The sequence below is a fragment of the Gasterosteus aculeatus genome, chromosome 21 (genome assembly GCF_964276395.1).
Source record: "Gasterosteus aculeatus chromosome 21, fGasAcu3.hap1.1, whole genome shotgun sequence".
Lineage (NCBI taxonomy): Eukaryota > Metazoa > Chordata > Actinopteri > Perciformes > Gasterosteidae > Gasterosteus > Gasterosteus aculeatus.
Window position 1 is genome coordinate 11,514,822 of NC_135708.1, and position 26,924 is coordinate 11,541,745.

The 26,924-nt window shown below is 44.4% G+C and overlaps 1 protein-coding gene across 2 annotated transcripts in view; it reads right to left on the reverse strand.

Moving 5' to 3' along the window:
• Positions 1–992: 992 nt before the first annotated feature.
• The window catches only part of ofcc1 (orofacial cleft 1 candidate 1), a 73,158-nt gene continuing 47,226 nt past the window's right edge, over positions 993–26,924 (reverse strand). The window contains exons 21-24 of one of the 2 annotated variants that reach the window (XM_078095709.1): positions 24,321–24,480; positions 8,962–9,159; positions 3,681–3,819; positions 993–3,519 (exon numbers count right to left, since the gene is read on the reverse strand). In XM_078095709.1, the coding sequence (XP_077951835.1) occupies positions 3,443–3,519; positions 3,681–3,819; positions 8,962–9,159; positions 24,321–24,480 (574 nt within the window). In that variant the 3' untranslated portion in view covers positions 993–3,442. Of the gene's footprint in view, positions 3,520–3,680; positions 3,820–8,961; positions 9,160–21,811; positions 23,051–24,320; positions 24,481–26,924 lie in introns of those variants that run through there. The other variant, XM_078095710.1, reaches the window with a different exon arrangement.

Sequence of the window (26,924 nt, forward strand, 5' to 3'; positions counted from 1 at the left end):
AGACGGGAAAGAGCCGATCAAAAGGAAGGGAACAAATACAAAATGACCGTGCCTAATTTTGAGCTTCCAACTAAAGCAAACACACACACACAACCATCCACACAAGTTTGTTTCTTTACGAGATCTTACGTGATTGCGCGTCACTGCACATCTATTCTGTGACTATTGACGTGTGTAGTAAATATTTATTTATGTATCAGAGCCCAACTCCTTAAGTGACAATATCAAATCGACAAAACTGAGTTCTTCTACAGCAATATGCAGGTGTTTTGTGTTTGGATGTGTGTGTGTGTGTGTCTACATGTGCGTCTGTGACCTCTGTGTGGGGTCGTGCCAGCCTGTAGTTTGGTTCAAGTTGCTGTGAGATGACAGGAGAGGTTGAGGGGGGGGGTGCAGAGAGAAGACGCTGGGCCCAGCTGCCTGGCATTAAGCAATGACCTCTGCATAATGAAAGATGGCGACAACATTTCCCGCTCGTTACAAGGTTCCACACTGTGACATTTGCATATTCATATATTTTTCCCTCCACCTCCCACACACACAATTTTTTTTTCTCCTCCTGTGAGCAGGACATCTGCCTCCCTGACACTGCTCTGGAAGAGAGAAAATAAATAAATATGTGTGCAGAGAGGCACATGATCCATCCAGATGCCACTGAAATATGGCACGATGTTGACTTCTCCGCGCACCCCGAACCGTGTGTGTGTGTGTGTGTGTGTGTGTGTGTGTGTTTTCCGCGGCTTAAGCACCAGGAAATGATGTTCGGGGTCAGTGGAGGAGAATACAGATTGGGCAGGGAAACCTGACAGAGGTCTGGAATGTGATGCTGTTTTGCATATTAAGGGACATTAATGCCCCCGTAGCACTGGTGTGGCAGGTTAAGCGTAGTTGGGGCCGACTCGATTCATGTCATGTGTTGCTGAGCTGATCGGAGCTCGGCCCGGCCTCATCTTACGTTTTTATTTTGCATAAATTATTACTAAAATAAATGAAGTTGTAATGAAGAAACATTTATTTACAGTTAAAAGTTGAAAATTACAAATGAAATAATATAAGTACGTTTTCTTCCGAAGAATAAAAGTTGTTAATACATAAAAGTCTGGTATATTAGGTTACACACATTTTTGTTTTCTGGTGGATATTGTTGGTTTTTTTTTTTAACAACAACCTCCTCCAATAGGTACCACACATAATTACATTTCAACATCAAACAAGAAGATGCCATTAATAAAGTTGGGTAAATATACAAGCACATGCAAACACGGGAAATGTACAAAGTTCTTCATCAAAAGAAATGCATTACAAAAAATCAATCAGAAAAGCTCTAGAAAGACAAAATAAATCAAAGCAGTAAAAACGGGAATTTGAAAGCCTTTTTATTTAGTTGCTAACTTCAATTCAAATGAATCGGGCTGAGCCGTCCCCGCCAACCGCGCCAGAAGAGTCGCCGATCTCACCGCGCAGCATAACGATCACCGCAGCACTTCTGAATACAAACTGTTTTATGTGAACACCTCAAGCTGAGGGCTACATAAATATAGAATTAGAAAAAGTGTTTTTTTTTTTCTTTTTATGTTTTATTTTCACACTCTACAGCAACATCCCCAGGTTGGGTGGGCTCTAAGCAGATGCAGACGCGTATACTTCAAAAAGTTGCAGTTCCCGTATGATAGCTCTGCAAAAAGGTTTTCTTTTAACTTAAATCAGCAAATGTGTGGAGCGGAGACCTGCCGGCGTGTTTCTCTCCCCTGGAAATAATTGCTCCCAGGGATCAATTTGAAATTTAAATTGTGGTGAAATGGTGTTTGTCATTAACAATCAAATATTTGAACCGTTGAAATACCTTTTGCCTCCCATTGTATCCGCGCCGTCTGGGCCCGGTACAAACATTGCACGGGGCTTTGTTTTGATGATGTACTAAAAAGTTGACGATACTCTCAGAGAACATCAAACGAGAGAAAAAGCGTATTCAAAAAGAAAAATCCTCAAATAATATAGATTTATATAAGGTAATTAACATATCAAAAGAGACCGGAGCTATTTGTATGCTTTTCGGCCGTGTTGATTTGGCTTCAGAGACCAACATTGTTTTGCACTGTATTATTTTTTTAAAAAGATATAAAGGGGAAAAGAAAACGAACAGGGGAGTTTGCAGAGGATAAAAATAATAATGAAAGGGAGAGAGGAGGTAAAGTAGGACAAATGGAGAAAGGGAAGAGCTCCCTGTCATCTCTGAGAGCCGGCGTCTCTGCTTAATGTTCATTAGGGGGCTGATTGAATCGGGGGGTGTAGCACTGTCACTGTTAATGGAGTGATCTCTAATTGAAGCGCATTAGCTCTGCGCGGTTCTGGCTAACGTCACAGGCAGACAGAAGGCCAGGATGCAAACACCAGAGTCTAACACATCCTGCCAATGCAGGAGATACATCGCATTAAACAAAACGTCATTATCTGTTGGACGCAAAGCAATCATGGGACCCCCGTGTCAGGCCTCCACGTCGGGCTTTGCTCATTTCATAGGACAGAGACATGATTCGCTCCTTCAGGCAACTCCGAGGCTAAAGTAAGGTTTGTTTTCTGATAATGACGGACAGGAATGGTCGCCGTCGCCATCCATAAGGCCAAGAAGTTGATCTGTAACGGCCGCCATGGATGCAAATCTTTGTCAATGAAAATGACAGGTTATTAAGATCCGATCTTGGTGGCGGGGGGGGGCACGGCTTTATTATGATCTATAAAACCCCTTAAAGCCCGGCCGTCAACGACATCAGTCCCGATTCCCATCTCCCTGTTCCCCGTGCAAGAGACACATGCTAATAAGCTCACAACCTTTAATTAAGCAATATGTGTAAGTAGGCAGCCATTATGGCCTGATTTGTGAGCCACTTCATTACGCTGAGCACTGGCTAGCAGACACATATTCAATACAAATCAAGCTGGCCTGGATATTATCCTGCTTAATGTGAGGCCAATATTGATATTTTATCACTCGTGTTCTGATTAGTGAATTCTCAAATCTTCATTTCTCAACATGTTGAGGCTGCGCTGAACGCCCAACAACCCGCACTCACCGGAAGCGTTTCATTAGGTTACAACACTGGCTGTGTTTACTTTCTCGGGGTCGCAGGTTCAAAATAATTTACAATAATTATTATGGTCGCAGTTATTCCGATGAGTCGACCTTCGCCTACGCTGTACTCAGCATGTCATTGTCACCTGGAATTGATACAGTATACATACATATTCTTTTACTAAGAGAGAAAAAAGTTAATATCTTTTATATACCACATTTACACCGGCAATATAGCGTATTTACATTTTTGATATCTAAATCCTACAAATATAGAAAAGGCACAAAGGATTCAAGAAATGTAACACCTACAGAAGCAAGTTGCAGACGACTCAAGTCGACCGACCGTTGATGAGAGGAGTTACGGTTCAACTACCTCATCTGCAGGTCATGCGGTGCTAAACTGGAGCCACGCCCACTTCCTCCTACTGGCTCAACGCGATTGGACCCTGATGGAACAAAACACCCGATGAAACCGTGTCAATTTTACTGAACAAACAGCAGGTAGAAAAAAAGGTTTTACAGAAGTAAGATGGTGTGTGTGTGTGTGTGTGTGTGTGAAAGAGATGAGGTGACGAGGACTTTGTGTACATTAAAAAGTAACACTCACGCCCAAATGCTTTCTTCCTTTTCCGTAGCCGTTGTGGTTCCCCCGCGCCTCCCTCTTCAGCTCTCTGACCATACGGCGGCTCGGCCGGGCCGGGGGCCATCCTGGTCCCACAGTCCGACCCTTCCATGTCACCAATCACCTTTTTGGGGGAAAAAAAAAATTAAAAATGTCACGGGACGCGATAGTCAGCGAAAGCAACATGAACGGAGGCTTAACAACAAAGGAACAATTGACGGACTTGGCCGAGGGGCCATATGCATCAAGCATCTTCGCGTACAGGTTGAACTGGGATGACAGTGGCTGAGATTGGCAGCAGAACTGCTATTTTCCTGGAGGCCTTCAAGGAGTGTTGTCATGCACGGTCTCCACCTCGGTCCCGGTGCTTCGAGTCGACTCGGTGGAGAAGCAGAAATGGAGACTTTATTTGACACACTACCTCCAGTCCCAGAGGGGAAACCGCTCTCAAAAAATCTGGGTTTGGCCTACTTGTGTACAGTGATGTGAAATTCAACTTAATTCTCCCCGTCATGAGCCACGATCAAGACTAAAATATAAATATATGAAGGACGTGAAGACAACACCTGCATGCTTTACGCACATCTTAAACAGCATCACAGTCAAAAGGTAGGCGGACGCTTTTTTTTTAAGTTGCAAATTACACAGACAGGGCAGCAATTGAACGTACTTGAAATATGTGCTTCTTTATCTGAAACTAGTATAAACCTGCCAGATAATTACATGCAGTGTACTTTGGAGAAGTCCTCTTGCAAAGCAGATATGGCTGCCAGGGAGGCATTAATCTCCTCATGCAACATACAGTATGAAGCCAAGGACACCCTCTTTCCCCCCCCTTATCTTTCTCTCCCTCTCTGTGTCTCTCGCAACCACACACACACACACACACACACACACATGCAGAAAAGTCATCACTCATAAGGCATACAGCGCACACTCACTTCCTGTATAAATCATATTCATATTTCTAAGCGCTGCCGATGACCTCACGGCAAATGAAGCGTGGGTCCTCAGCTCCGCAGCGGCAATCAAATGTGCGGCAGAGTAATTACAAAAGAGGGGTAGGAGGGAGAATTGATGCGGTGTGTCAATTAATGTAGCTGCAAGGTGTTTTGTCTTTTTTTGCTTTTTTTTTTTCCAAAGGTTAACTTCTTCATATTCTCCGCATGATAAATTGGGTCAATATTGGTCCGGCGGAGAGTCGCGGGCGGCGTGCAGACGGACGGCGGGCTGAGTCATGCTAAAGACGAGACAAAGGCTCCTTGTTAATGAGAGATCTGAGGGCATACCATGATGATGAGGTGTCAACCCCTCCCGTGCATCGTCTCACATATCTCTTCTTCTCTGATCATCACCAACCGCCGGCAATTATCGTCATTATGCAGCCTTGTCACTGTATTTATAAAAATCTATAAACTGTAAAAGGATATCCTCTGTATAATTATACAACACATGCATAATAACACAGTCCCTCATGCTGAGGTTCACATAAAGAAAAGCTAAATAAAACGCCATACTTTTTGGTTCTACAAATGGTTAAGCACCCCCCCACCCCTCGCCCCTACAAAAAAGGGAGGGGAAAAAAAAAGCACCACGGAAATTGCAAAGAAAAGTGTTTTTTATTTATACAAGTCGCTGGAGATGCTCATCATCAGCGCTTTTTCCGAACCATAAATAATTTGCGGAGAGAGGTAATATTCAAGCTGGCAGAGCCTTAGTTGTGCATCTTTAATGGAAGTTTTACAGAAGCTGAGCCAGTTCGTGCATATGCTGCTGCCTCACAGATGGAGGAAAGGAGACAAAAGGGGCACAGTTGGCTTGTCCTATCTTTTTATAAGTCCATGGACACTTAAATGCTAGCCCCGGAGAAAGAACGACACAGGGGGACATAAACCCACTGTGGTTTTAGGAGGGAGGATAATGACTTTGCCTGCATTAATTTCTACATCAGCCATCTTGTTTCCTCAGACGGAGTGGTTATGAGGCCTTCTCTGAAGGTCCTAGGTTATAGAGATGCATTTCTCTGCATAATTTCGGCCCCAACAGTTGTTGTCAGCAGTGCATTTTGCCAGTTGGCAGCTGGGGAACATCTGTTTCTAGGCGATGAGCGTTTGAAAAGCTACACCTCACTTTACCTTTAATGTCTTTTATTGGAGCACACTGATGAGAGCGCGGCTTTAACTTTTTTGTATTGTTGTGCTTCAGCGGGAAGATTCCTTTAACGTGGTCAGTATTACACACACCTGCCGTGGGCACACACACGCTGAATGGGAGCATACGATGGATCATTAATATTAACAGAATTCTATATGCAAGTCAATAAAGACTTCATTATTGTTACATTTTTACCGCAAACTCACAACTCCTTCCGTTGCGCTCCAACTTCTTGCTAACGATGCAACTTCAGTCAACATAGCTGCTCCGATAATGGCTGAATAAACAAGCGAAATATTTAGTTTCTCACTCTGCAGCAAATCAAACAGGGCACACCTGGCTGTTGTGTTACGTTCAAACATTGTCTCGCATTGTCTATACCTCAGGGCACTTCTTCCAGGACTTGCTATTTATTGTGTTCGTTTAGACACATTTTGGATGTAAATTTAGGTGTATTTTGCTGAGCAGCTGCCTCTGGTGCTTTGGTCATGTTAGTCTAAGGGAGGAGCAAGTCCTCCGGGGCATCGGCGTCCAGGACACTGCTTAAGACAACAGAGCTGTTAAAAGGAAATGAGCCGTCCGTCAATATTTCCTCAGTAAATGGAAACAGACTTCTCAAGTAGGATTAGTCTTTTAACTTAATGGGATAGAGGAGTCAACGGTAGTCAACGGTAAATTATGGTTTTTATCACTGTCATTCGACATTTCAATCGCCGCATACAATTTAGAGTTTATAAAAAAAGAACGAGGATATTTGATATATTGACCAATACTGATAATAATGAGCTGAAAAAGATGTTTGAGCATAGTAGGCTAAAATAAAAACAATGTTTTTAAATAATATGATATGTAAGCGTAAGCCAGTTGTTGACATGTCAAATATACCATATTCGGCTTAAGGTAAAATAAAATGGATCATTTTTTATTGCCCAAATAAATTGGATTCATGCGATGTAATACTAAGTCAAGTAACATGGCTGTGTGAATACATCTCCATGAAACAAGCTATCAGTGGCATAAGTAAATATGGTAAAAAGCCTTTTCAGGAAAACCCAGACAATTGCTTTAAAATGACAAATAAAGAACATAGGGGAACTTCTTTGCATTTCTATGGTCACTGCATCTCATACAGTAGCGGAACAATTTTCTATTTCATTCAATATTTTTCATCTATTTAATTTTTGCAGAAGTGCCTGCACGGCGGTTATTCCTCTCCGGGGAGCTGTCACCTTACATCTGAAGGCCAGTTTGTACACAGCACCCTGTCGCAGTGTGCGTACCGCTGCCAGAATTATATAAAGCACTAATAAAATCAGCTCAAGTGTTCTTCGGAGTGCTGGGGATGCCCTTTGGTGATTCCTGGATCTCGCTCTATACATAAAAAACAAAACAAAACAAAAAAAACAGTCTATATATTCAGGAGAGGATTAGCTTTGAATATGTAAAGCGGGGGTCCGCGCTGCGAGGAGAAGGGGAATGGCATTCTGCTCTCTCGGCGACTGCTGCGCGTCGGTGTCATCGCTCCCCGCTACCAGCGGGTGAAAGAGGACGCCGTCGGCGTCTCTTGCTGCTGGAGGTCCCTGCCTGTTAAGTTGCGAGGAACAGACAGCAGCACCCAAGGGACACGGTGTGTGTGTGTGTGAGAAAAGAGAGCAGCAGAGGGATGGAGTGTGAGAGGGTGTGTGTGTGTGTGTGTGTGTGTTTTCCAAGGACACTTGCACCTACATCTCACTTAAGGTGGCCTCTCTGAAACTCCCTTCACACTTTAAAGAATAGAGAGTCAGCACAGCGGTAATGATTTCGGATAGCAGAAATGGCATGAATTCATTTTCTCACTCTCGGTGAGGTAATGTTTCGGGTGGCGGCGTTACGAGTGTAGTAAATTTGCGTCGACATCTGCATTTTTCATTCTTTTTTTTTTTTTTTTTTTCCCCACTAGAAGTAAAGATCTGTGTGCGTTTTGTCTGCGTCAATGGGCGTGTGCTGTTTGGCTGTGAACAATCCACCCAGATGTCTCATCTGCTATGTGCAGGTCTAGAGGCCTAATGTGCCCACACACACACACACACACACACACAGGCAGTGCGACACCAGTAATAAATATACCATGCTGTGTGTTTACTCACATAAGCTCACCATCACTCAAGTTATGACGGAGAACCATTAGAACGCAAAAGAGCCTCAGAGCTAATTGTTAGCGCCTATAACCCCCCCCCCCCCCCCCCTCCTTCTCCCCCTCTCACCTCCTTCCTCACTCCTCTGACATTCAAGCATCAAAATATTAATTTTGTGGGGGCGATCCAGGTTGCTCCTGGGAGACTGACAGAATGATTGAGGAAAGGAACGACTTCCTGCTACTGCACAAAGTCACAAAGTGATACTTTTAATTAGGCAACAATCGGAGAATCGGTGCGTTTCTGACCCGCCTGTCACGCGAGCGCTTGAAGGACGAGGTCGCAAAGCTCGGCATTGTTTTTTTTCTCTGCTGTTTTAAGTTTTACTATTAATGCACCGTAGAGAATGTGAATGGTTGTTACCAGCAGGAGAGACAAAGGAAAGGTGAGCTTTGTTGACTCGTTACCTACATTTTTAAAAAATATTTTGCAAGATCCTTTTAAATTCTGGTTTCACCAGAGGAAAGGAAATCTAATCCGTCATGGTTGTTCACCCTTTCAGACCACAGAGCTGTACTGTTGTCTTTTTTATTGTTCTCAAAGAGGGATAAGGAACTACTCCTTGCATCCATTTCTGCCCTCCCCCTCTTGGAGAGGAGAGCGGGGGAGAGAGGAAAAGAGGGAGTGTTTTCTGAACCTCAAACTCATTTCTCCACCTTCTTTCTTTGTCCTCCACTCGTCATTTCACTTTTGAGCTACAAACTTCAGTCAGAGAAGCACTTTTTTGCAAGACTCAGTTTGATGCGGTTCCAGATGCAGAATTAAAGCTTATTTTCTTTAAGGAAAGCAATTGGTTTAGAGGATTATGCAGCATTGCATTTGATATGTGCTCCATCCAATGTTATTTGTTAACACATTTTTCACACAATGTACTTCTAAGACTACCCCTTCATTGTATTTTGCCAACATATTTTGTACAAAAGACGTTCAAATCCCACCTCGACGATCGCCCCGTCCGGCTGTCGAAGGAAGTGCCTGTATCTTTGTCTCAACCCACTCAGGTAGAGGGTGTAGACCGCCACGTGGGTGCTGGTCTCGCCCTCCGGTAGAGTCGCTCCGTCTCTCGGGAGGTCGGTAGGAGCTGCAAAGCCTGCCAATGGGTCTTCCACCGTGCAGATATAGTCGTAGACTGCAACCTAAACATGAACAAACATGGAGGGAGATGATGGTGTATTAAGAGGAGGCACTGTCACCGTTGTTGGCTTGTCCAAAATATTGCGCAAAACTCTTAATAATGAAGGCTTTATGGAGGGGGGGGCTCTTGAATAGTATTGCATTGTTATATTGTTAGAAAATCTGTGAGCACATAAATAATAAATAAATTGAAATTGACAATGTGAGTCAAAAAATAAACGTGAAAATACTTCAAACCTCAGCTGCAGTGGCAAACATTGGGTCAAACCCAATCTCAAAAGCCTGTGTACTCTACATTATATTGAAATCAGTCTGAGCCATTCCTTGTAAACTGCTGAGTTTATTTACATACAACTGCAGCCACCAGATAAGCACCATTTGCGTACAGTAGATCAGCAAGCCAATTCCTAGCAGTGCATGAGTCCTATGGGGCCTGATGTGTGGCAGGTAAAGAGACGGGTTGCGTTTGTGATCATGCATACCGATGTATAATCCGGCTGGCTGGCTGGTTTGTGACTGTGTGTGTGTGTGTGTGTCTGTTAGGAGATTACACACCTGTAATGCGCTGCCCTTCTGTATTAGGGTGAGACACGGGGAGCAAGCGGAGCGTGTAACATGGTATATAGGTCATGTAACTCGAAGTCATCCATGTGTGAAGATCATGGAAGCTCTCTCCCTCTCTGATAGTGTCTGCTGGTGACGGCTCGAATGTGTGCTGATACATAAGCAGATGATGTGCGTCATCGTATCCGGTAAAAGCTGTAGGTCCCTACACTCCAAGATACAAAACCGCTTCACCCCCAAAGTAAATCCCAATTCATTCTGCAGACGACCAGGCGGATTTGCCCTCACGTCAGTGCTTCACATGGAGTGAGAGGATGGTTTTACTTGTATGCAACAACATTATCACAAGTGTGTCTTATGTACACGTGCATGTAGTATCGGTAGCCACATGGGCCACGGTGCAAACCTTAACCTTTTTTACACCACAGACTCAAAACAGTGCAAACCTCAAGCCCGCACAAGCACGCACACACCCCTTGACACGCACCAATGCACGCACACACGAAAAGTTGGGAGTATTAAAACGGAGGACGTTTTTCAAGTAGCTTTCTCAAATTCAAGGTGACCCTCCAAATTGGCTCCTTAATTACGATTTGTCTAAAAAATACAGGGAAAGTAAAAAGGCAAACTCATTCTGGGTGCTGCGAGTAGCAGGGTCAAGCTGAAGGAGAGCTTTAATTTGGCGGTGCATCGCTGTGGCCCCACACTTACAAACGTTAGCCAAACACAACTCTAGGCACTTCACGGAGAAAAAAAAACACAGTGGGAGCCATTACCCCGCTCGTAATTAGAGACATTGCATAAACTCCAAACCAGACAGCCCCATGAGAAGAAAGCACCTCATTGTCAAAATGTCAAAGAGTCACGAGTGCAGAGAGGGAGAGAGAAGAGCAGCTGAGGATATTTAAGGAAGGTGTGTGTGCATGTGTGTGAGGGGGGTGGGGGGGGTGCATCTCTTCAGCGCTAATTAAGACGCTCATTAGTGAAATCGCCTCCACTGCGCCTTGCCTCCAGCTTGGCCTCGGCTCACACTGGGGGAAACTGATTACCTGAATTCCTTAAGTAATCAGCACCTCTGTTGGGCAGCAATCACTCTGTTTGGATAGTGCGCACGTTGATTTACGGCTTATTTTGCTCATTTTGGGGAAACACAAATAGGGTTGTGCAAAAAGTCATAGATGGCTCCCGATGCAGTGGTTCTTGGTCCGGTAAGAAGTCACACATTTTGGAGAGGACTGAAAAAGAAAACGTTATTTCCCCGCTGTGCTGGTGACAGGAAGTTTGCTTACGTCCCGGTCGTAAACCAAGCTGTACAGCTGCGATAGAAGCAACATGGATCCAGCCTCCAAACTCCAAGTCACTTTGGTTAAACACACCTGCTTGAATACCACAGTGTGGTCTTTCATGCGTGTGTATTTTGGCTTGCATGAAAATAGATTTTTCTTTTTTTTTTTTTGTTCTTCAATGTTAGCCATGCCACCATCCTACGCTAATTAGGACGTGAAATCCACTTGACAAGACCAGACAAAAGCCTGAAAAGGTGTTTGTGTGTTCGGTTCGGGTGATGCCATTTCATGCAATGCACCGTGGCTCTCAGGATGCATCATTGCTGAGACACACAAAGGAAAAAGAGCATTAGAGGGCCTGTCTGCTCTACACCACTCTGTTCCTGTCTGCTGCGTTGCGTTATGGTGCTAGCCTGGCTTCTAGCCCTAGCTTGAGTGCTCTCTCCACTCCACCATTGTTCCATTTGATAGCACTAAGTGACTGATTTAGGTTCAATGCCTGCATGGAGCAGACAGGCCAGCTGTGGGTTAAGCAGATAGCATTCAAGTGAGCTAACCCAATTGAAACCCAATCAAACCGGGATTTATTGCCGGGGTCTGTATTTATAAATCTGATTGAGTCTGCATCAGTCCCTTGACTTGCATCAGGAGGGACCGGCCTTATTTCTTTTAGCGGAGGACTATAAACGGCAAACCATGTTTTCCAGCAGGGACATAAATTTCAGGATTTGCAGACATTACCGCAAATGCACATGAAGAATGGGAGGGATGGGACGGGGACACAGGAAGTGGAGATGGCACAGCTGCAGACATGGCTCCATGGTGCACAAATAGTCTGTCTGTCTTTCAGGGAGAGGATGGGATTTCACGCCAACCGAATCGTAGCGTACCACATATGCGAACATAAGCAATCACTACTTAAATCCATCCATCCATCCATTGTCAAACCGCTTATCCTGCACACAGGGTCGCGGGGGGGCTGGAGTCCATCCCAGCCAACTTCGGGCGATAGACAGGGTACATCCTGGATTGGTCGCCAGCCAATCGCAGGACTACACAGAGACACACAACCATTCACACTCACATTCACACAACTACGGGCAATTTAGAGTCACCAATTAACCTGATCCCCAGAGCATGTCTTTGGACTGTGGGAGGAAGCCGGAGAACCCGGAGAGAACCCACGCAGACACGGGGAGAACATGCAGACTCCACACAGAAAGGCCACTGGGTGGAATCGAACCCAGGACCTTCTTGCTGTGAGGCGACAGTGCTAACCACCACGCCACCGTGCCGCCTCACTACTTAAATGCAGGAGTTTATTTTTTTAAAAGCACTGTGACTTGTGATAACATTTGACTGACCTGTCAATCGTTTTAATTCAAGTGTGAGCACATATGTGGTGAGATGGATTTTGAATTCCTTTGCTGTTCTGTGAGTGTGAGGCCAACACTGCCTCACAGATAGAGAGTTAAATGCACTATATTTTTAACAGGATATTATTTTGTTTTATGACCCATATTCACACATAAATTAGGATTTTAGCTTGGAACTAACAGCTAAAAAAGAGGCCACACAGTTTCTGGGAATTGAAGTTATTCTTCACTGGGGGATAGACTGGTCCAGTAATAACTGTGTCTGGGGTAGATGCATATAATTGTCTCAAATGTCTGACATTTTCATCACATTTCGCTGGGACAGTGTTATTAAAAGAGGACATGTCTGCTGTCTAGCATGTCCCTGCTAACAAAAAACAACAATGGTTCCAAAACTTTGCTATTTTCTAACTGTCATCAAAACCCTGTATGAAAATGACAATCACATAACTAGAAAGCACAATTCACCCGTAGTCAACAAATGCACACTTTCATCCACCATTTTGAGGACACAACCAGAAGGGGGGACGCACCGCTGATTAATAAACACAAACTAACAGGGCCCCAGAGTGAGCCATCCAAAGGCATTAAATATTAAGCTTTTATCGGGAGGGTGAGCGTACGTGTGTGTGTGTGTGTGTGTTTCGATGCATCTGTGTGTGTGTGATATACGAGTGCACACTGTTTGTACACGCGTGTGTGTGCGCGCGTGTGTGACTGAACTGAAGGGAGGGGAGAGAAGGAGAAGTCTCTGCGGCCTGGCAGACTGAGCCAGGCTGGCGACCGTCCAGGACAGGAGCCTAAGGCGTGGGCTCCAAGAGGCCTGTCAGTCCCCCGATCCTTTAATGATTGATCCAAACTAGATAGCCATCATTACCACTCGTGCACTCTCTCTTCCTCCCCTTCCCCTGTCTAATTTTACCTTCCATTTGCATGTTCCCATGAACTAATTAAATCTTTCCCCTCTCTCTGCTTCTTCCTCTCTCACCGTCTTTCTTTCTCTCTCCGTGTCCACTGGTATGAAAAATAATGCAGCACATTTTTGGCACATTATTATGTATGGAGTGTGAGGGCGTAATGTATTCCACTTGGTTGAAGTTCTCCGGACCCCCCCCCCCCGTCTGTGATGAGCACAACGGAGATAAGGCTCGCTGCGCTGCCTGGGTCAACGCCACGTGTCCCTTCTGTCCCCTCTCTGTCCCCCTGGCTGTCTGAAGCTGCTGACCTGTCCCACGTCCATCATCCCTGCCCTCTGCGACCCTTCACGGCTGTGGTTTTTCTCCTGCCACTTCCCGTGATCTTTTTGCTTGGTAGTTCTGTCCCACTTGGCTTTAATTTACAGTGTGCAAATAATTAGAATCTCACTTTTGCAAAGACTGGAGTGAAAATGTAAACAATGCTTCCCTGCGGGCGGGTGCTTCATCACTTTGACAGGTGCATTTGAATTTGCCTGGGTGGCGGACGGGCTTGGTTATTTATTTGTCAGTCGCACATGGAAGCCCCGGTTGTGGCTGCAACTGCGGGTCGGGACTGAGAGCCGGGAAGAGATTGGAGCTCTGTGGAGTGTGTGTGGAGTGAGGGGGTTTAGTTTTGGGAGAAAACAGGGGAGTGTGTTGGTTCTGCACCTGGTGCTCGGGACGGGACTGCAGCTGGTTCTGGTGGTGTTGGCAATGGGGCTGGATGTGGACAGATTCATCTGTAGAGAGGGCTGCAAGTAATAGGTGACTAGATTCACAGCAAGAAAGTGAAGTTTGGACGAGGGATGGTGCCATATTGGTTTGTGCTTCATTGGGCTGGATACCATGAATATTTCATAAGGCGTCGAGTCATTTTCTCGAGTCAAATTCTGATACGTTCCTCAACCAGAAAATGTTGTACTGTCCGAGGTATGTATTTGGGCAGTTCTGGTTGCTGGGCCCGTCTGGACCACTGCAGCATGTGAAAGGCAAGGCTTGCCTCACACAAACCTGGAGGAACCAGGTCGTTGACTCACGCGGCAATGGCTGAGGCCTGATGGCGTCCATGATGCTTTCCCTTAATGACTGGCTAAAAATGAAGAGGGGAAGGAACGTTCTCCTGCGCCAATTAAATTAAAAATAGTCCAAGGACAATGGGAACTTTCTAGCTGCAAAAGCTGCATCATTAAACCAAATATGCTTATTTGAAAATAGATAAATATGCAGTGTTCTACGCTAATAGAAAGGGCTTCCGCTTTATGCTCATAATAACTCTGCATGGAAGCTACTGGATCCTCAAATGGGCCGCTGATTTCTGGGTCCCATTGTCTGCTGAAGTGATTTGAAAACCAAATGCAGTCATAACATGAACATACAGTGGCCACACTGTAACAGACAGAGAAGAGTGCAGCATCAATTTTAGTTGTTATAAGTAAGAGAAGAGGCAGACATGGTTGCTTCTTTTGTCCACAGATCCTCTTCCACACACGCTCATCTACATGTTAACACACACACACACACACACATCCAGGCTCACTAACAGACAAAAGCCTCACACAGTGCGAGGCAACGCATGCGTGCATCACCAGTGCCTGCGGGCACTTGGGGCTAGGCAGCAGGGAGTGGGGGAGGAAGGAAGGGAGGGAGGGAGAGGAAACAGGGGTGAGGAGTGTGCACTGTGCAGAGGCTCTCAAAGCTATAGAGGTACAATCCCTCCACTACCCCCCCCCCCCCCCAAGAACCAGCACCTTGTCTGGCAGTGCTGGCCCAGGCTCGAGGCCTGCTAGCTGAGCACTGGGTTGACGCCACAGACACAGACTGCATGTATGGGCGCACACATACAACACAACCCAGACATACAACACAAGCTCATTGAGACACGCACACGTGCACTGGGTTCACGCGGCAATTTGAAAAATATAATAATCAGCGTGTATACGGTAGTACAGATACACAGGCTTTATACGTGTGGGCAAATGCACATGCTCATTCATAGAGATAGTAATGTGTGCACATGTACACACACAGATGCACACGCACTGGCTCCATACAACACATACAAGGTCAAGACAGGCTACAGCACATTGCACATGGCTGGGAACAGACCAAACCACAAAGCATGAACGACCACGACACACATGCATGGGTAAGCCAAGCAATGTCAGCCATTAGAATGGAAATAGATACGCTATTATTGTAAATTTGGCCAATATGTGGACGGTCTGCAGATATAATTGGAGCAGCTTGAAAATGGCATGGATGCACACTGTCTGCGTTGGGCCTGATTTGGCTGAAGCAAAAGTCTACGTCTGGTTAACCGCACCACTGGACAGGACAGGCCACCCATTCCCATTTGCATGCGGGGACACGCGCCGATGTGCACGCGCACACGGCGACAAAATGGCGAGCGCGCTACAGTAGCTTTCATCCACCCTCCTCTCATTACTGTGCAAATTAATACTTCAACTTGAGTAATCAGGGTCGTGCGCAACAACACACACCGTCCAAAAAGTAGCAGAGACCCAATTGGACTTTGAGAAAAGATAAACAAGCGACAATGAGTGTATTTACCGTCAGAACTAAAACAACTTTAAAAGAGATTATCTCGGGAGATAATATCTCTGAGTGCCTGAGATAATGCATAATTCACTGTTACTAATCTCTTTTTGGAAAATAAAGCCTACTCACTGCCTACGGTAAACAACTGGGAAAGTCACCCATTCTACTTCCACGGCATGTCTGACTCACCCTTTGCCCCAAGGGGACCACTTTTCCAGGTTTGTTTTAAAGACACCTTGAAGTTTACCTGCAACTTTATTTAACAAAGAAAAATATGTGTGCTCATGGAAAATATACAAGGATGATTAAAAACGATTAAATGAATGACTCCACCTGAAAATACGTAACTTTAAACCTGCCACACTACCACTCATAAGCCACATGCAAGCGATATGAAATATCAACAAAAAGATGGAATATATGATTGATATAAATGAAGCAAATGCAGATGCAAAGCACGTTAACGCAAATATTGAAAATGATATTTGCAATTTACCGAAACAAATCAGACAAACTATACAAGTCCTATTTTTTGGGATAACGTAGCCCAAACTAACAGTGTTTGTGGCCAAGACACTTTTTGGTAAATCCCCAATGACCCGTTTTTTTCTTTTTTTTTTAACTGGAACACGTACTTTCAGACGTTTCATGAGCCCAGGCTGCGTATTAAGATGCTGCAGACAGATGTCAAAGTTGAGCATTGCCTTTGATATCCAAAATTTGACTTTGGATTAGCTTCAACCTAATCGGGCCTTGGAGGCTGGAGGTGATAAGTATCCAAGCCAATAACCAAAATGAGAGCTGGAGAGTCCCACACACACACACACACACACACACTCTCTCTCGCGCGCTGTCTCTTTAAGGTTATGAGCGAAACCCTCATGAGAAAAAAAAAAAATCTCCAAATGTCTATTTCTCCTGAGGATGTCATGTGGGTCTGTTAAGATGCGACACCTGTCACAATCACCAGACCTTTCTCGTCCCCCCCGGGCCGCAGGAAGTGGCCAAGGTCAAACTCTTTAAAGGAGAGGAAGGGAGAGAGAGAGGGAACGAAGTGACTCACAACGGACAGTCAAAAAGAATCGGATCCGTCAAGTTCAGGCGGCGAAAAACCTCCGTGGAGTCTGCGGCTGTGAATGCATCTTCACACGTGTGTTTGAGCGAGTGTTATGTACAAAACCGACGTTGTGTTTATGCGAGGTAGGATTCCTCCAGCTAACCTACTTTTATGATACTTACCTCCTATTGGTCAACACAGCCAATCATTTTTTGAGAAACCACGCTGTATACCCAAAACCCTTTTTGTGTTTCTTTCATATATTCAAATATTTTCTCACTCTACAACGGCCCAATTTTTGGCCTTCTGTTTCACATCATGGGTTGGACGGGGAACCGGCCAGGACTCTGTCCAACAGAGGGGGAAGGAGGGAGAAGGTGGACGATGAGAGGAAGGAAGGAAGGAAGGACAGAGAAGCATCTCAAAGTGGTGAAAACCTGCCGCCAATTTAATCTCCCCCAGCTGCAAATGTTTTGACAGCTGACGGCCGAAGTTCATATTATGAAGACGTTGGAGGAAAAACGTCTTCCTCACACGTGGCGAGTGTCCCAAACAACCCCCCCCCCCCGTAAAACGCAATATTTTGAAATACAGCCTTCCGACAATCTTGGCTTGACCCATTTGTGTGACACATGGTACAGGCTGCAAACCCAAGACACGTCGGCTTTCTCTTTCCCTCCCTCCTCTCCTCCCTCGTCTCCCCCTGACAGAAAAGCCTGCCCAGGCCCAGGCTTTGCTAGATAATGACATCCTCTGCCTGCATTAATTGTGAGGGACACATTAAGCAATGGGGCTGACACTCCCTGTAATTAAACCGTTCACACCGACGAGTTCATACTGGAACACTTTCTCTCTCCTTGTGATGCTGGAACTGTTGGCCTGTTTAGAAATGGGAGGAGACGTTCTAGTGGTGTGATGGTGAAGAGCGCATTTACCTCGTGCAATGAGTGAACTCTGCCTGCGTTCACAGAACTAGAATGCGATACGTGGCCGACACAGAGGACTGCGGTTACCAATCGGCGCACCAATCCATGTGAATATTGTTTTCTTTCGGCTCATTTAACAGTTGGTGAGAGTCACTCACACTCCGCTCCATACACAATCATTCAAACGCTTAACTAGTGTGTGTGTGTGTGTGTGAGTACAAACTGACAGGACCTACTATCAATAACCTAACAACAACAGATCGCTGGGCTTGCCTTTTTATTAATCAAAATGATTTTATGATAATCTGCTCACACTGTTTCGTGACAAAGCACCTTTAAGACGTCGTAAGAAGTCGTTTTTTACTTATTTGGTAGGTCTTTTGATGGTTAGATATTTACTCTTCAACACAGTTCTTGCATTTAAATTCCAAATGTTCCATTTTAAAAACGTATGAAGGAGTTTATAAATATTCCATTTAAATTCTTAGTGAAATTTCTGTTACATTGGAAACGCATCAGATTTGATAACTGCAGAAAAAAATAGCAATTTGACTTCCTCCACCTGCTTGCATTGTAAAGCCTATTTAAGCATAGTTAACCTATGCTGTGGAAAACCATGAAATGTAATAAGAGATTGCAAGACAAATTTAACACAAAAAGATATCTGAATTAAATTGGTATTGGCAGGTATCCAAATGCAGGTATTGGAACAAAATGACTAGAGACCAGCTTTTGATTGGATCACACACGTCATGATGACGAATCAATACAGATTAGGAAAGTGGGTGAATCAATGGCTCCTTCCCTTTCTTCCTACCTCCCTTCTTCCGTTGCCCTTGCTTGGAACACCCATCTCTAAAATCCGCATTCATTTTAAAACCTAACTGTAAAAGTTTAATGATAGCATCTGAGGCGCTTTGTGGTGACAAAATCTGTCAACAGATATAAAGACACAGATAAGAACACCTGGCCGTACACACTCTGTCATGGCGGGTAGTAAAACGACTCACATTTAATGAACACTCCCGTTTGATGGATCTGATGCTAGTGAAAGACATTTTGAACGTTATAGAAAACGAACGTGCCGACGTGTTGAAACACTAATGGAGAAAAGCGCAGCGCCGTGCAGCTCATTAGAGCCAGAGGTGGCTTCACGTTAAATGTGCACAAAGAGCCCTTAAGAGAACGGCTGTGTTAAAAGTGGTTATTCAAGTCATTTGTTATCATAAAATCTCATATGTGTGAAAGGAGGTGAGGACTGTATACGTGTTTGATCTTTATCTGTCTTTTTTCCACCTTTTCTCTTTTAACCGCCGTGTCCCGCCTTCACACATTACCGCCCGGAAAAGTCTGTGACCTTTTCATGAACACAGGCATGTAGCCTTTGCAGTCATATCTCATATTGAGCTCCCTAATGCTCTAACTGTGGATGCTGTGCTTGCTCCTGTCCTTGCCTGCCTGCTTTGCTGTTGCCTCGGGCCATCGGGGCCCTCAGTGCTGTCCGCTGGAAAAAAGAAAAAAAAAAAAAGCTATCCGCTGTAATTGAAGAAGCCACTCTAATGTGACATGCAGGCTCGCGGAAAGGTTTCCATGCATGTGCTCACACATCCAAACGTGTATGATGGTGGACACACATGCACACCGTGCACGGGCCTGGATTCACACACAGGCCGCTGAGCACACGGATGCACACACACGCACGCACCCACTGACCACTTTGCTCTTTGGTAGAGGTTATTGGGGGGGTTGGTTCCACACACACACACACACACACACCAGTAGTTGCCCTCTGACTCTACACGACCCCTGCTGAAGCACTCCGCTCATCCTCTCCTCTGCTGGTGTTCCTGTGTTGCTGTTATGGGTTCCTGTTGAGGAGCTGAGGACTCTATTGTTGTGTGACAGCGGTTCCTGTGTATCATGTCACGGCTTACTGCTCCCTGTGTCCGTCTTCCTCTCCGAAAGCCTCTTCTTCCTCCGCTGGAGTTTAGATTTGAATCTCAGGTGACCTCATCCGCACCCTAGTGTAGGAACGGCGCAGCGAGACTGACGAATAAAGCGGGTGAAGAGCTGGTCGTCGAGTTAAGAGACCACGTTGACTATGAAAGCAATGGAATTATATTAAATAAGTTTTACTTAGAGGTCTGCAGGTTTATGCTAAATAGCGACACATCATAATATTTTGAAAGTCAACGCAATAAAGAATTCATATTTTGCAATGAGATTAAATGAAGAAATGCTGTTTTCCGTCACGTGGTAATTGGCAGGAAAAAGGATGACCTTGGTATCTCTTTGGTTAGATGATCACGACACTGCTGCATGTACATTCAAATGGAGAACACATCTGACATGATTAACAGCCAGCCTCCCAGACTCGGGATATCATTACCACTCCAATCTGTGCTGTTTGACTCTCAACAGGTTTACTCCCCATCAACCACGCTGCTGTTGCAAAGCACCTTGGGTGTTCCCAAACTTGCCCGCTGGTAACCCATTACCTAGACATACGGAGACAAACGGCGCGAAAGGTACGCAAATGTTGATGCAATCAGGTTGCGAAAACATCTCCAGGGCCACCGCACCCCCCCACTCCCCTTTCTGCTCTCTCCTTCCCCACTTCTTTTAATCTCTCCCCCCTCTCTTTCAATTATCACAATGTCACCAACCACCACCACCTGGGAAACTTTCCTGTACGTGGTATAACAGGAAAGGGGCTTTGCAGCGGGCGAGCCGGCCCTCCACTCCGTCATTGTCATGGCTGTGGCTCTGACAAAACAGTTTGCGTACCTTCTTAAGTATTACAGAAATTAACACCTCCCTTCCAGGTACAGTAATCAACGGGGTGACGGGAGACAATTAATTAGGTCCATCTGCATCACTGCCTTTTACATAATTAATGGGGCTCATTACTGAACCACTACTATTATGTGGAGCATGCTAGCACGCTCACTAGCTCAGAGCTGATGATGATAGTACCAAACGCGGCGGGAACGTCAGGGCTTCTGTGTCTTTGTTTGTTCGATTCATTTTGTGTAAATTGCCCTCTGGTTGACTACTCTGCAGTGTTGGCTGCAGTTTTCCAACTAAATAGGACAACTTCTTATTGCTTATTAAGGTTTTGTTAGCTTTGATGCTAAACCAAAGCTGCAAAAAAGAAATGGGTAAACACATTGGGTAAAAGTGAATGCAGAGATGTATTATTACACAATAAAACTACACATGAAGTGTGTAAACAGTGTGACTTTTGCTTTGATGGAACGTCGTTCTTTATCCTCCCTTCTTGCGATCAAATTAAAAGAACTCACATGGCGATGGATCCTTGACTCGTTAGTATAGCTGATACGCTCCACTGCTGACATCTTAACCCGAGAGTCATATTTAAACCTCGAAGCAGCTCTAATGATCATATGGCATGGATGAATCTATAATATAAAGTTAATTGGTGAGAAAGCAAAATCAGATTATGTTTCATTACTGCCTTGTGAAAATTACAAGTTTGATAATAATAGGCCATTTGCAAGTTGGTTATTGAACGTGGGTTCTTTTCTTTTTTTATTGTTTCGGTGCTGCAGGGAGATTTAGACTCAGAGATTTTGCTGACTTCGGAGTTACAGCACATCCAAAAATATAGTTTTCACTCTTTGCTTAAAATATTCTCCTCATTTTGTTTGTTCCTCACTATTATAATCAGTTCATGTCACAAAATGACACATGGCATTGGGAGGCCTCAGATGCTTTGCATCCCTGCAGATGCATTTCACACTTTAAAACCACATTTTGCAGCATAGTTACGCATATATTTTGCGTGTCAACAATTACTCACTTTTTTCCTAATGGTGTGGTGACATCATGCGTAGTCTACATGGGATGTGACCAGTGGTGACCGTTCAGGTACAAAAGAAGGTTGCCTTGTCAAGCAAAGTGCTAACCTTGATTTCTACCACGTTTTTTATTTAAAGTTTCCAGGCTGATGCACAGTCAAGAAACAAATTACTAACTGGTGTCCAGAGCAGCTGAAAAGACTTTAAAGGGTGCAGAATAAGAGTTTCTAAAATGAAAGAAGCATGTTTAATACTTGTTACTTGTGATTCTCTAAATCATTTTCCAGTTGCAGTTTCCCTGTCTGGCACCTGACATACAACTGGTATCAAATTAGTCAAAAACAAACAAGAAGCATTTTCAGTTCCTGCTTGCCCCACATCAGATTTGTTGAAAATGTCAATCTTTTTACTTTCAAGAGCGTACCGTTCAATAACTGTCAAAAATTGGCTCAAAATGAGCCTGCTGCTGTTCGTGTGAGTACCTTGTTTTTCTTCTCCTCATCCGTCCTCACTCTCACCCAGCTAATGAAGGCCTCGTGGCCGACTGTTATTAAAATTACGCCCTTGCCTCTGATATTAATTGGGTCCGTAATAAGGAATGCGTCGGTTTCATTATTTAATTGCAAGGGCACATTTGGAATACAGTTTCTGAAATGTATTTTTAATGAAAAACACTACATCCTGACCTAATCATATCAACCTTATTCTATCTAATTAAGGATGCAAAAAATCATTAGAGTTGCAAAATATTAGCTTCAGCTCTGTCGGGCTGCTCCTTTGCTCGCCTTCATGAATATATTTTTTTCCTGTCTCTGATAAATAGTTAATGAGGGAAAAATGACAAAAGATTTGCATGTAGCCAAATTAGTCTAATAGGGATATGTCTTTGCTGAGTTAGGAAAGTGACCCTTTTCACAGGAGAAAGTGTTACAATAATTATGAAATAATAGCATGAGCCATCTTATTTTGATGAAAAATGGCCAGCTTCAGTAATGTAAAAATCATGAAATGCAATAACCCTACATTTCCATCATGCTGGAGAATGTGTTAACGTGTAAGCTTTTTAACAGTTTAATAACGGCAAATTAGGGACAATATGAAATATGCTGTAATTGTTGCTTTGGAGGGAGATTTGCAGTAATGCGAGGATGATTTAGCAGTGCCACCACAGCAAGAGGCCATCAGCGGCTAAATGAAGCATTTTCTTAATCACAAACTTTGGGGGTGTAATTTCCTTCAAAGTCTCCAAACATTGGGAGGTTCAATTTTCTGCCACGAACAGGTCCATCACCCTCCAATTAGCATTAGTGTTGTCACCTCTGGCGGCCAGGGCTGCACTTCGTTCCGGCTTACAAGACAGGTGTTGAAGAAGGAAAAAAAAAGTAGTAAGTTACAGATAACACAATTCATATCTGGTGAGTGAACTAATGAAATGTGGTCAGAAGGGCGTTCCTTTTTCTAGCACCAACACTATTCATCATCTTCTGTCTACTTCAGGTCAATTACTGAAGATTTCTATGATCCGCCTTCATAGTGCTCAATAAAGCAGCAGATCGACCGTGTTCAAAACAAGCCTGTTGTAAAGACACTGACTGATGAACTGCAATCACTGCTTTTATTTATGTGACACATTCCAAGAGATACTCTATTTATTAACGGTGATCAGGAGACCGTTTCTATTCGGATTCAAACGCTCCTAACAGCGAGTCTTTCACCAGAAACCGAGAATCAAATGTAGATTCTGGTTCCATTTTACATCTTTACAACCACGCAAAACGCGTGCGAGCAAAGAGCAAAGGTGTTAATGAACACGGAGAACACCGAGCGACACTAACAAGTCCTGCGGAATAAATTAAAGGGGGCTGCAGTTTGATCGCTGGTGTTCCATTTCTCTTATCTCAACAATTCACATTTTTCAATCACTATGCAAAGATTCCGCAATGGGTGTCGGCTCGGTGCTAATACACTGCCCTTCCCTGCGTCATCCCCATCGACCTGCGCCGGGACCGCCAAACATGCGACAGCCTCTCCCAAGCAGCAGTCATTTCATGGGCACATGGATTTATGCAAACTAGAGGCCCGGCGTGGCCTACGTGCCCGTGCACCCTACTGTGTGTGTGTGTGTGTGTGTGTGTGTGTGTGTGTGTGTGTGTGTGTGTGTGTGTGTGCGTGTGTGTGTGTGTGTGTGTGTGTATGCGTGTTGATTGAGAAGTCTTTCTTTCATGAAATATCTTCGGAAATTGGTTTCCACCGACTAATCAGGCAGCCGAGTTTTCTGTTTTGGTAATTATCTTGTACTAATTAGAATGAAGCTGAAGACCTCTGAGATGAATCTGCAGCATTCTGAAATGTAACTAAAGAAAATGTGATGATATAAAATGAGCCTGTCCTGTACATCCTCTCGGACGTGACCACACTCAATGTGGTGTCATGGCTGCCGTTAAATGTTCCTTCTTGCGTCGCACTCATCAGTCTTTCCTTCAGCGTCACAACATGGCAGGATTTTACTGTAATACCTTGGCTACGCACAGTCTAATCTAACGTGTATCATCGACCAATTAACCGCCGTGGGTGTGAGGACCGTTTTCAAGAGCGGCAGCAGAGGCTGAGACGCTCACCTTGCGTCTCTCCCCATTAAAGCCTCGCCACTGCTCTGCCTTCTTGACGATGTAGCTCAGCTCCTGATTGGACAGCTCCAGGTCTTGAGGCAGGAAGTACTTCCCCTCCGTGGCTGTGAGCCGCTGAAAAACGTCCAGCATGCGACCGTCGTTGTGGAATCTGGAAGGAAAGGTGTGAAGTGAGGGAGCGGCAGGAACGAGGGTTGATCCGATCCGAGGTTGATTGCGACCGACCAACGGGAGCTAACGGAAAGTGATGCTAATGCAAATTAGCAATCCTTGCTTACCAACGGACACATTTCATTTAATTCAAAAGCAACCCAGACGGACTCCAATCAGTGCAGGTCATCTGACGCTGCTCTACACTGTGTCTGCTCTGCGATGGTCACACGGGGTCAAATGGCGCAGTATCATATGCACATGATACTAGCTCTGCGTCTACCTCCATGCTAAACATCTGCTCTCTTTTCACGATGGCTGGCTGCTGTGTAACTGGTTAAGGATGATTCCGGCTTGCTGGTAAAAAAACAATATGAATCTTCTATTGATTTCACAAAGCACATTTGCAGTGTGACGCTTTTACAAATGTCTAATACATCAATACAAACACAATAAAAGAGCAAAAGGAATCAAACAAATTGGCCTCTGAGTGGGAAGCACTTTGTTAACACAAGCGCCAGTGAGGTCTGCGTTTGGCTGTGGGTCTGCTTGGTTGTGCATCTGTTACTGTGTGGGAGTCAGATCCCGGGATGTTCTTCAGTGTTAATACCGCGCTTCAAAGATGGCAGATGCATTGGACGTGCCGGTTTGCGGAATGCGTCTGGAGAGACCGGCTTGAGTCACAAGAAAACGTTCGGCGCGGCAGAAGGCATATTGATTCATACCTCCAGATGAGCGCACATCACCAAAGTGTTAGTTTTCCTTTTGCACAGAAGGGCGCATGCAGCCACGACCTAAAAAGAATCACCATATCTGTAAACAAATGCCTTGGCTGACCATCAAAACCAGCAGACCTTGTGCCCTTCCGTAGAGATTCAAGTCAGTCAGAGGGTAATCAACTCTCAAATAAAACCAACATCAAGGAGACGGGATTTATACAAGAAGCTGGTACGGAGCTTTGAACTCAGCATCATTCCCCATCGCTCTTGGGAGGGGGCTGTTTGTAGAATCTTGACCTCAGACACAGGAATAGCATGTATTCATTTTCATCCTACACTTCTATCTTGCTTCTCATTCATTTATGCGGTCCGGCTCTTGGAGGATTTTACCATCTTTGCATGTTGGTGCTTCAAAACAGGCTCTTCCTTGGCGTTGGAAGTGCTCTGAATGCAAGCATGTGATACTTATATCCGAGGTTCGACCTGGATGGTAAGGCCCTCTTCAGCGCTTCCTGCATAAGGACATGTGTTAACTCACTTAATATATTCTAACGGAATATTCACCATGACATGACATGGACGTTTTTTGGGGGGGAATCGTTCGGACATTAAACAAATGAATTTCGAAATTCATCATTTTCTGTCTGTGACCAAATCCAATCGCTGAATATTGTATATAAAATTACCATAATATTGCTTAAAGTAAAAGACCTTCCAAACACATGGCAATTCACAATTTACAGTATATAATAGTACATCAGTGCATTGGACATGAGGACGTCTGTGCTACAACTGGTGTATCTACATTTCAAAACATGTCCCATCCGGAACCACAGAAGTTATGTAAAGGAATGCAAATCAAGTATAACATTAGTCGTATGAATCACTTGGTGTTTATGAAGTTTCAAAGACGAAAGAGATACAAAACACGTCACTGACGTGTATATTTGCAGCCAGTGAATAAAAGCTGCCTAATATGTAATTAAAAAAGGATAACAGTCCATTCTATCTATACATACCGCCTGAGGGATTTCTTTTAGAAATAGGTCACGCACTGTGTCAGAGCACCCTTCCTTGCAGCCAATAGGAAACTGTAACCCATAAAATGATCAGCCTTGCTTCAGCCTCGTGGCCTACATTCAACTCAAACCCGCGTGGCGGTTGAGTGGCAGAAGTCATTATTCCCGGCTGCTGTTTTAATATTGTCCATTTAGCCGGAGCCCGATAAGCGTCCCGCTTACTGAAATTAGATGGCACCCTCTCCTCGGCCGAACAATCTCAAACTGATTAATTCAATAAGTGTTTTCTTACATTTTGAGCCGTTAATGGGATTTGGTCTCGTGTGAGGGTGGGAGAACACACCTTGGATGAACACTGAGTTACATTATTCAGTCATTTATCACCCGGCGATGCCCTTCTATTATTTAAAAAGTTCAATAGCCATCCTTAAAGCTGGAAATTTATAATCTTTGGTGTGCTGTGCATGTTTATTTCCGTTATCCCACAGCAATACGCAATGACTTCTGCTGTCATTTTCTAAGAGAGAAAAAAAGAGTTATTGACCGGAGCTGTTTGGGATATTCTAACAGCTTTACAAAGGACACGAAGGCTTAGGAGAGATAATGTGTTAAAACTGTCTGAGGTGCTAAAACATAATACAAACCAAAATGTGTGACCTCAATCTGCAAGACATGAGTGGAACACACGCTGCAGTAAAACAGGGTAT